The 10,203-nt window shown below is 35.9% G+C and overlaps 1 protein-coding gene across 1 annotated transcript; it reads left to right on the forward strand.

Moving 5' to 3' along the window:
• The first annotated feature begins 2,953 nt into the window (after positions 1 to 2,953).
• On the forward strand, positions 2,954 to 5,764 carry LOC131073030 (small ribosomal subunit protein eS27y). Its single transcript, XM_058009379.1, has 4 exons — positions 2,954 to 3,222; positions 5,042 to 5,143; positions 5,243 to 5,271; positions 5,398 to 5,764. Exons 1-4 carry the CDS (start codon positions 3,220 to 3,222, stop codon positions 5,522 to 5,524), a joined length of 261 nt encoding a protein of 86 aa, XP_057865362.1. The 5' UTR covers positions 2,954 to 3,219; the 3' UTR covers positions 5,525 to 5,764.
• The last annotated feature ends 4,439 nt before the right edge of the window (positions 5,765 to 10,203 follow it).

The following is a 10,203-nucleotide window of genomic DNA, read 5'->3' on the forward strand; positions in this document are numbered from 1 at the left end:
ACTAAACCTAGCTACTTTAGTCATCTCATCATTTACTCCATTCACGGGAGTAGATAATGTTGGATATCATTGGCATATGATGAACCAACATGTTGATATGATGACAATGTATGTTGTCATTGATGTCAATAAGTTCAAGTGAACCAGTATGAAGAGGTAGGAAGAGATACAATGAACCGGTGTCAGGGTTTCACTAAGTGTGACTACCAGTTAGTAGTCTCAGCTCTATGGTTATCGGTTTGGCAATTCAGCTTGTGCGATGCAACCGGTGATACTCTGTGATGAGTTAGCTAAGAGATATCAGTAAGATCAAGGTGCCATGTCAGCCTTGTACGCATGAAGGATTGAGGTATGAGAAGATCGATTGCATTTGAAGTCTACCTCAGGAATGATCATTCTTCTTAGTGGTATGAGAAGAGAGCGTGATGGGTTACCGATTCCCATGTGTGGTGATAAATGAACGATGCAGATTGTCTTGTGATCTATTTGAAATTGTAATACTCTATGCAACGTGTTTGGACGATTAGGATTGGACCGCCTGTGTTGTAAACCTAAGATGCTTAGGGTTTAGGGTTTATGCTACCGACCTATCTGTTGTCTATAAGGTCGATGATGTTTGTTATTGTAAAGTTGTTGGCAAAAGTTGTGTGTGTATCCGAGTGATGAGATACTTGCCAGACCAGTAAGAGGAAAACTGCAGAGTGTGATTGCGGAGTAGAGAAAATGAAAAGGATTTGCCTTGGCATGTAGTGCTGTTATCAGATCAGAAGTTTTACCTGTTGTCTTCTAATCATTTCAACAGTTGGAAAATCCCTTTACCGGGTAGCTTTAACAGGCTTATTGTAAAACATGTAACCAGGTGACTCAAGATCATTGAGTTCTTCAAATCCTCTAGCGAGGTAACCTTTAACAGGGTATATAGCCATCCCTTAACCAGGTGATCTCTAACAGGATCGGTTCCTAACAGAACCTTATTGTAAAGTCTTTAACCGAGCTAGGCTCCTAACAGGGCGAGCTTCAAAAGAGTTAAAAAACAAGCTTGTGGGTATTCATCCCCACCGTAGTTTTTCCCATTTGGGTTTCCACATGAAAAATATGTGTGTTATGTGTTATGCATTTTTCATGTGATGTTTATGAATTATTTGGTTGAAAGATTATGCATCCAGAGTTTATAGGTTACGGTATTACTAGTATACCACATGCATATGTTTATGGGTGAAGTTGATATCAAGTATTGATCGTATTTCAAGTGTTCAGACTTATCAGTTTATGGTATCTGATGTCTTATTGTGTTAACCGATATTGCCATGGTTAAGTTCAGTAATGGTGACAACCAGTTGGTATTGTGTTAACTAGACAAGTTGTTGAGAGAGTTTTTGCCTGTACTAATTCACCCCCCCCTCTTAGTACCGGTTGGGGTATCTGCTGTTCATCATTATTCATATTAGCAACCGTTTGCCACTTTTGAATACGTGCCATTGATTTGCAATGGTTGCGCGGAAATAGATGGCTATAATTAAAAGACCAATCTCTTTATAAAACTTCACTAAGCTTTTCTCTGCATTAGACTCCACCTGGACACATGTCACAATCGTGAGATACTGGGGGTGTAATTAGGTTCTGACATCTCTGGTTCCTCAAGGCCCTACTCTAGTGAGAAGGCTCCAACATGCATCGATGTGTCTCTAACTTCTAATGGGCCTATTTTTTATTAGATGGTTTGTGTGCTTTGAGGGGCTCGATGGCTCTGACATGCTAGAGGGCCATGGGGCTCTGGGAACTGTTGATTTGGTTTCCAAGGAACATAAGAAATAATTGCTTTGGGACTTAGGAATAATTAACAATTGGGTGGATAAATTACTAGGTAGAAGGGACCAATTATTGATAAGACCAACGCGACACAAAGTTGTAACTTAAAACCGAGAACTCTTTGCCACCAGTCAACTCAAAAATACAACACATGGTTTAAGCAACAAAGGAAACCTGGCCACCAAAGGGTTTAGGGTTTAAGGGCAATTAGGACCTATGACACACATTAACCAGGAGGGAAAAATGGGCAATTTAATTCAAAATTTTGAGGTGCTACCACCACCCCAATTTCATCCATTGAAATAATGTAGTCCTAGAAAGTAAGGGTTGCTATTTTTGAGGAAAATATTTCAAATAATCTTGTAGTATTTTTTGTTTTGTTTTATGGGACAACTTGCTCCATTAAAATAGATCTTGAAGACCCCCACAAGACCTTACCTTTAGTAAACATTAATTATGTTTAAATTTAAATGTGTTAAGACTATATGTTTAAGCTATTATACCTACTAATAAGTCCCTGTAAGACCTTAGCTTTAGTAAACATTAATTATGTTCAAATTTTAAAGTGTTTAGATTATATGCTTCATAATCATCTAAACTATACTTCCACTAATCAAATCTTTCAATTAATCGAAATCACCATGATGTAATGGAGTCTCTTGTTTAATAAAGCTACCATTGCCATGCAACTCCATAGCTATTAGGGTAAGTCCCCATGTAGGTGTTTAGCTTTTTTAATTATGCTCAACATTTTAAGCAACAATTTACGGAGTTGATGACCCCATGAATATGCTTACTTTTTGGTAGTCATCTTAAATTGTATTTTTAAATAAAAATATTAATAATTATTATTACAATTAAAATTTAGAGAAAAATTGGAAGCAAATAAAGAGGAATTTTTTTTTTGAAGCCACGTGCATATAATTTATGCTTATTTCCAATCCCTTTTTTTTTCAAAGTTTATTTTCAATTCTTAAACAATAACTATTCTACTCAAATAACAAAGAATTCGATTTATCCTTTTTCAATTAAAAATTTGTATGGAAAATACTCCAATTACAAAAATTACAATTACATATTTTTTAAGTAATTAATTCGTGAACACACAATTTACCGAGGCTTGTCTACCGTTTCACTTCCTGTAACTCTAGATTGTTTCTATCTTGCCCTAACCCTAATCGAGAAAGCGGAAAGACAATATAGTTCAGCTGCATTACATCATCAACGGTATATGCATCACCGCTAGAGAACTCAACGGAGCAGATCCACTCTTCATTTTGTGGGAAGAAGCATACATAATCTGCTTCTTGTCGAATTTGCTCACTACTTCATTTGTCAAAACAACTTTCTTTTCTTTTCGCTTGCTTGCGAATTGAACTCTGCACCTCTCGGACTTTAATTTGCTCCAAAATGGTACGCGTTCATCTATATACCGCTCTTTTTCTTGGAGCTTTTCTTCGCTGTAAAATATTTTTCCTGGATCTTATTTTCAGTCAGTGTATGGAAGTGCTGTGTTATTGTTTCATGGTTGGTTAGTTTTTTAGCTTTAGGTTTTAAACAATCATTGGATCGATATGTGTGGAGGCTAGATGCTTGACTTCCCAAGATTTGGATTTAAGGAAATGGGTTTAGGGTTTAAGTGCTGCGTAATAGGAAGTACAATAGCAGCTTTCTAGTGGCTGGAATTTGTGTAATAGATAAGTATTTGAAATTATGAGATGGGTTTAGGGTTTTATGTCATGGAAAGCAAGTCTTGAAAATCAGTCGTTTGGCTTGCACAGACAAGGGCTTGGAAAAGGGACCGAGCTGTACAGAGCAATATTTAGGAAGTACGTTTGGAATTTTGAGTCGGAAAGAATTGCAAAGTTGAGTTTTAAACGTCGGCGAGACTTCAATTTGAAAGTGATCCCCTTAGAGATGTTAAATGTGAGATTTTTAAGATTAAGTTCAATGTTGTCTTTATTCAATACCCTCTAAATATATGACCTCTATTGGTAGCCTTAAAACCATATTTACCGAGGGTTGAGATCTTAGGACGGGCTTCGATTCTTTAATTTCAGGTGGCTTTGTTCTGGTTGTTCTTTTGTTTCTCTGAAGCCAATTGAGCGGGACAGATTCCATTCCAAATGAAACTTTGCCAGTCTCATTATTGTACGAAGGCTAATGGGAGATGAACCCGTTTTCACACCAGGATTTTTTTACAAAAAATGCTTTGGAACAATGAGAGTCAAGGGGTAGTTCTAGGTAGAAGAATTAACAGAACAAATTTCAGTCAGAAAGCTGAAACAAGGTTTGAAACCAGAGTTATTCAGGAGATAAGAACAGATCGATACTGTACAATGCCCTGGTAAAAGTTTTTGGTTAATATGGAAGAAAATTGGATTCTCTACATATAGATGTAGATCATACGAACTGATGCTTATAGTCTGCCCTTGAGGTTTTTATAACTGATGCATTTAGATTTTACACCGTTGTGGCTATTTGGTTTCTTTGTAAGTATCTGCTAATTAAGGCCATTTCACAATATTGAATTGTACAATTCCTTGTATGCTCGTGGAAATGATGGGACTCTTAGCCATTATTAACGAAATTGGATTGCAACTTGTAGGTTCGATTCTTTCCCGCCCCCCTTGTTTGGGGAATCAATTTAGTCTGGAATAACTGCTTTGGTTGACATACACCATCACTTTTTGTCTGAAACTAATTGATTGCGCACTTTTGACAAAACTTTCCATTGTAAATATTAGCTTAGTGGATATTGTAAATCGAGTCACCAATCTTGAACCTCATTGTGATTGTTGTACATTGGAGAATCATGACACTCCTCACTGTTATGGCCCATGAATGCAGGAGGTTTTATTGCATATATGGGTAAATGTAGGTCAAGTTCAAATCACATTATACTGTTAAAATAATTTAGGTTGGGTGAAGTTTATTGATAGTAATCTTTGCATGTGCTTCAGCTTGATAATTTATACAGCATTGATAGTAATCTTTGCATGTGCTTCAGCTTGATAATTTATACATACCATGCTGTTTGATACGGAGATTGATCTGAATAAATATCAATGTAACATGTCAAAGTAAGTAATGGATTGATTCTCTTAGAGTCTGTTCAAGCAATGAAAGACCTGACCTCATTAGCATTTTTTAAGCCAGTGACGCCTTTTCATCTTCACAAGTTTTCAACTGACTGATTTGCTAATGTGTTACTTCTTTGTTGTATTTGCAGGTTCTTTCGAATGATATTGATCTGCTTCACCCTCCAGCGGAGGTGGAAAAACGAAAGCATAAGTTGAAGAGGCTTGTGCAGTCCCCAAATTCGTTTTTCATGGTAGACACTTATTGAAAATAGTTAGCTACTCATTTTATTTCATTTTCTTATTGGCTTTGTGTTTGGATTTGACATGTCATTTGTTTTGATTTCTTGTAGGATGTGAAGTGTCAAGGATGCTTCAACATGTAAGTGGCTTCTAGGGATTGTTTTGGTTTTGTTTGAGTGCCATGCTGAGATAAGTTCAAATATTGGAGAATTCAGCACGGTATCTATACATTTTTACTAATAAGACATTTCTTTGAATTATACAGCACCACAGTTTTCAGTCATTCCCAGACCGTTGTTGTATGTGGGAATTGCCAAACTGTTTTATGCCAGCCAACTGGAGGACGAGCTCGCCTAACTGAAGGCTGCTCTTTCAGAAAGAAGGGTGATTGATTACTCTTTTTTGGTTCACAATGTTATTACTTGTGAGTTGTTACTATTGATGTGGTCCGTGTATTTGCAAGCAATTGCTTGCCTTGGAGTTAAGCTGTGAAATATGCCAAGTGTCATGCCCTCTTAATTTCAGACTTTGGACAATCTTTGTTATACAAGCTATAATAGGATGTGACTATGAGACAAACATAACTGTTTTTTCATCATATTCAATTGCTGAGATTATGTAATTTTTAATTAGCCGGAATTTTGCAGAGAATTTCTGAATTACTTGCATTTAAGTCTAATTAAAAAATTTGATTGTCTAAACAAATTTTGATATATAATGAGCTGTGGCACAGAGGATGCTACTGGGTGCAAAGCAGCAACTGGTATTTTGTTATTGTTAGTAGAGATGAGAAATTCAGCATTTTGCTTATAATTAAACAGTATTAGTGTATTTTGGATTATTTTGCTGTCGTCAATGCAGGCCTTTGTGTGTTCTTTTTCAAGCCTACAATGCTTATACTATGTATGAGATGTCTAATTACTTGACGAGTTAGTATCAGCACAATTTTTATTTTATTTTCTGGCATGTATTCTCATGGTGTGTTTAGGCATGATGATATGGTCTAATTGGAATTTAATATTTTAAGTTTGGATTTTTCTATGGGTTTTTACTATATATTCCCATGACATATGGATTGGAACGTGGATGGATGCATTTGTTAATTGCGTTCTATCCTTTTAATAAGAGGATTATGCAAGGGTTGCCATTGCTATTGGTCAATTGGCCCCTTTTTATAAGGAGATTCCAGAAGGGCTACAGTAACCTACTTTAATTTTTGAGATCTAGGTTGAATACCGTTTAACTGTTGTAGAGGGTATTATGGTTGTACAGGAGTACTCCTTGACCATAAGGTAAGAGACAAGACTATTTGATCTCTTCTCAAAAGTCTTAATTTGAATAGAAGCCAATGAGATCTGTCACATGGAAACTGTGATATGATCGTTTTCAATGGTGTCTTTGATGGTTTTGTTTTGTGAGGGATGAATCTGAATTTGTTTATATCAGAATTATTCTTATATATTTGAATTACAGCTTTAATTCTGTGAACTCCATTATCTGCACTTAATGTTATTATAAAATAAGGCAAGTGAAGGCCAGACAAGATAATGAATGAACTTCAAAGGAAGTTAATAGTATCGTATTAACATTATCAACCAGACATTCAGTGTTTTTTCTTCGTAAGTGTTTTTTTTTTATGGAACATCGTTGTTAAACAGCTCTTTTGCTTATATGTTATTTTTTATCTTATGTTGTTTGGGTATGGGATTGGGCTTTTTTGGCAAATCCAGCATGCAATTTAAACAAATGTCAGTGTGGTGCACAAGAATTAAAGCTGATAATTGTTTCATTCAAAGCAGGGCTTGCCTATTCGCTGTATGTCCATTGGTTTGGGAAAGGGCCAAGCGTTATATCAGAAGACATCTAGACATCATAGGTACCAAATTAGATCAGAATTCAAAATTGTTATGTAATGTTTAGTAAACTAAACCTATGGTATCTGATGTATGTTCTTTGGCTTGGGAAAGGCCAAGCATATTATTGTAGAACATTTAGTCATTGTAGATGCCAAAGTAGACCAGAATTACATTTAGTATCGTTGTGGGTTGTACATGCTTTTTATTTGCAAGCATCACAGCATGTCTTTTTTTCAGGTCTAGTAATTGTTTAAATATGAGGTCAACACCTAACATTTCAACACCCTTCACATGTCCACTGTGGGACTAGAAACATGGAATTACTGTGGTGCATCCAGCATGGGATTAGACATGAAGATTTACTGTTGCACAACACGTTCTTTTGCTTAGATGTCACTTTGGGAAGTTCAAAGCTAGGTCTGCAATGAGAACCAAATGGCTTAACCATTTGAGCTTCAGTCCTGTTGACTGTTAAGATCTTATGTTATATGCATATACCGTATCACCTTGGAGAAACTTATTTAATTTTGTGTTTTTTCCCCTTAGCAAATATGCTTTTCTGGAAGATCAAAATTAGATTATTCAAAAGTTCTTATGAAAGACTACATACAATAATATATTGTTGAAGCCTACTGCATGTTAAATCCCCATTTACATAAATTTTTCAGAATGTGAAAAATGAGTCAATGCTGAAATTCAATCTGCTAGAAAGTATAACAACATCAGGTGTTCCTTGAAATAAATTAACACATGGCTGAAGGTTGAAGGAAAATGGTAAAGGACCAAGCCAGCAATATTAGCTGGAATGGAATGGAAATTAAATTCAACTGCAAGGATGGCAAGGTAGCAAGGCTTGTTAGCAGTAGAACAAAGGATTTCAGGATCAAATTGCCACGTGTCAATTTTCAGTGTCATACACCATATTTAACAGCATATGAAATATTCATTTGTAGAATTCAGGGATGAAGATGAAAGTAACAGTCCTTTCTTTTTTATTTGGAGAATTTTGAGCAATTCTCTCTGAAGTGTCTGTTTGGTTATGTGGATCCCCTACCAAAATTTGATGTTACTTTAGGAAATTATAACTGCCAGGCTAGATCACGGAAAATGAACTCCCATTGGTTCAATCAAGAATTTGTTGATTGATATGACAAATCTTTTCCACTTGGCCTTTCTGTTCAAATATGAAACTTAGTAGAGATAACACCCAGTTGACTCTGAAAACTTTATATTTTAAGCATTACTTTCTATGGATATTTTGTGCAGGATTGCCCACAAATTAGTAGAGTTGCGAGCTCCTCTCTTAACAAGATATATGTTTAATGTCTTTGAAAACGGGCGAAAAATTCAAACAAGCAAATCGAGGATGCAAAAAACTAATTAGAAACTAAGTTAAGCACTTTTCAATCAAATGAGATAAAAGGATTTCGACAGATTGCCCCTACATATTGAAGAGCTCTTCAGAAACTTTTAACAAAGTTTCCATCTAACAGTCAAAGGGGGAAGCCATATTTTTTTCCTGAAAATGAACGGTAGCAATGCACAAAGCTTACCATATTCAAGCCAGTGAAATGGCTGTTATGGGATATAAAAATCGTGAAATGCAGGAAGATGAAGAGATCTAATTGAGGAAAAGAGTTTAAAATGCAGATGGCAATTAAAGACTGCTTAATATGGCAAAACTTACAGAGTCAAATCCTGGTAAACAGAAGATCAGATGATATTGTCAGTGGTAATTCAATGTAAATTTCTGAATGTAACACGTGGGGAGAGAAACGAAAAATCAAGAGTGCAATGTCCGAGGAAGAGAAGAAGTAGGACGTGATGCTGGGAAAGAAAGAAAAAAGCAGTTCAGGGATTTATTTTATTGAGGGGTAAAAGATCTATGGCCAGTTTGGTTGAAGGTAAATTTAATATCTCGTCTTTCAAAAATCAAAATTGAGTAATGTAGTTAAAAGATGAATCTGTGAAAGATAAAATGAAGGAATGATGCCATACAAAATTTTTGGGATCAAAGATAACTGCAAGTTTCCAAAAATTGAAGCAGAAAAATGTTATAAATAACTCACACTTGGACAGAGAATGGGTTGGCCAAAGAAGGGTCGGTAGCTTTGTTGGTAGGGCACTCCATCGGCAAATGGAAGGTCCTAGGTTTGAGTCCTACCTGTTTATTATGAATTGTAGCTCAACATGTGGTATTGGAATCAGGCTAGGAGCTCTAAGCACCTGCAATGTGGCTTAAGGGGGTGTTGGAAATAAACCACTTGGACCAACAATGGGTTGGCAAAGTGGGGTTAGTAGCTCAATTGATAGAGCACAACAATAACAAATGATAGGTCTTAGGTACGAGTCCTAGCTGGTCTACATGAACTGTAGCTCAACAAAAAAACTTAGAATCAATGAATGATACAAAGGGAGCTATTGAGGGCATAATTTACATGTAGAAGTTGATTCAAAATCAAAGGTTGAGTTGCAAATTAAAAGAGAAAAATTGAATGAAAGATCTTAGCATGATGCAACTAAGAGATTCAATTCATTAGAACCAAAAATTAGGTGTTAGATTGTTGAACATAGGAACACAAACATAAGCTTCTTCCACATGCTTGCTAGCCAAAGTTATTCAAGCAGTAAGGGATACTCAATAAATTAAAAATAATTCTATTTTTCAAGGCAAACATTTGGTAAAAGGTGGGGTTAATCCCATCGTGTGATGCTTAGATCAAATTAAAATAACTCTATTTTTCAAGGCAAACATTTGGTAGAAGGTGAGGTTAATCTAATAGTGCGATGGTTAGGTTGTGGCATTGTTGTTGTTGCCACCAAGGTTTTTTGCTGATCCAATGTGCTTGCATGTTTGAACCTTTGAGTTCATGCTTTAGATGTTCATGTAAAGTAACTTAGTACTCCAAACTATGCTCCAGACTCTCATTGGGCTTTTGTGAGCTCATGGGTTCTGTGCCTCTGCTAGGTTATTGTGCTTGTAAGTTTGGATATTTGTGTTGATACTTCAACTCGCTCAAAAAAAATGAAAATGGTAGAAGGCAGGAAATAACAGACACTTAAATCAATAATAGCACTACGAGAAATCAGGGGTTAGAAGAATTATTCTTCTTAAGAAGCAATTGGAAAATCTATATCCAACAAAAGACGACAGAAAAGATTGAAACAAGAGAATATATAAATATCCCTTGAATTGACATTGGAAACCACATATC

The sequence above is a fragment of the Cryptomeria japonica genome, chromosome 6 (assembly GCF_030272615.1).
Source record: "Cryptomeria japonica chromosome 6, Sugi_1.0, whole genome shotgun sequence".
Taxonomy (NCBI): Eukaryota; Viridiplantae; Streptophyta; class Pinopsida; order Cupressales; family Cupressaceae; genus Cryptomeria; species Cryptomeria japonica.

Bases quoted from the DNA above. Each gene is read 5' to 3' on its own strand.
- LOC131073030 (XM_058009379.1), top strand. The intron at 5,144-5,242 runs GTAGACACTTAT...GATTTCTTGTAG, and splicing joins CCCCAAATTCGTTTTTCATG to GATGTGAAGTGTCAAGGATG. The intron at 5,272-5,397 runs GTAAGTGGCTTC...TGAATTATACAG, and splicing joins TGTCAAGGATGCTTCAACAT to CACCACAGTTTTCAGTCATT.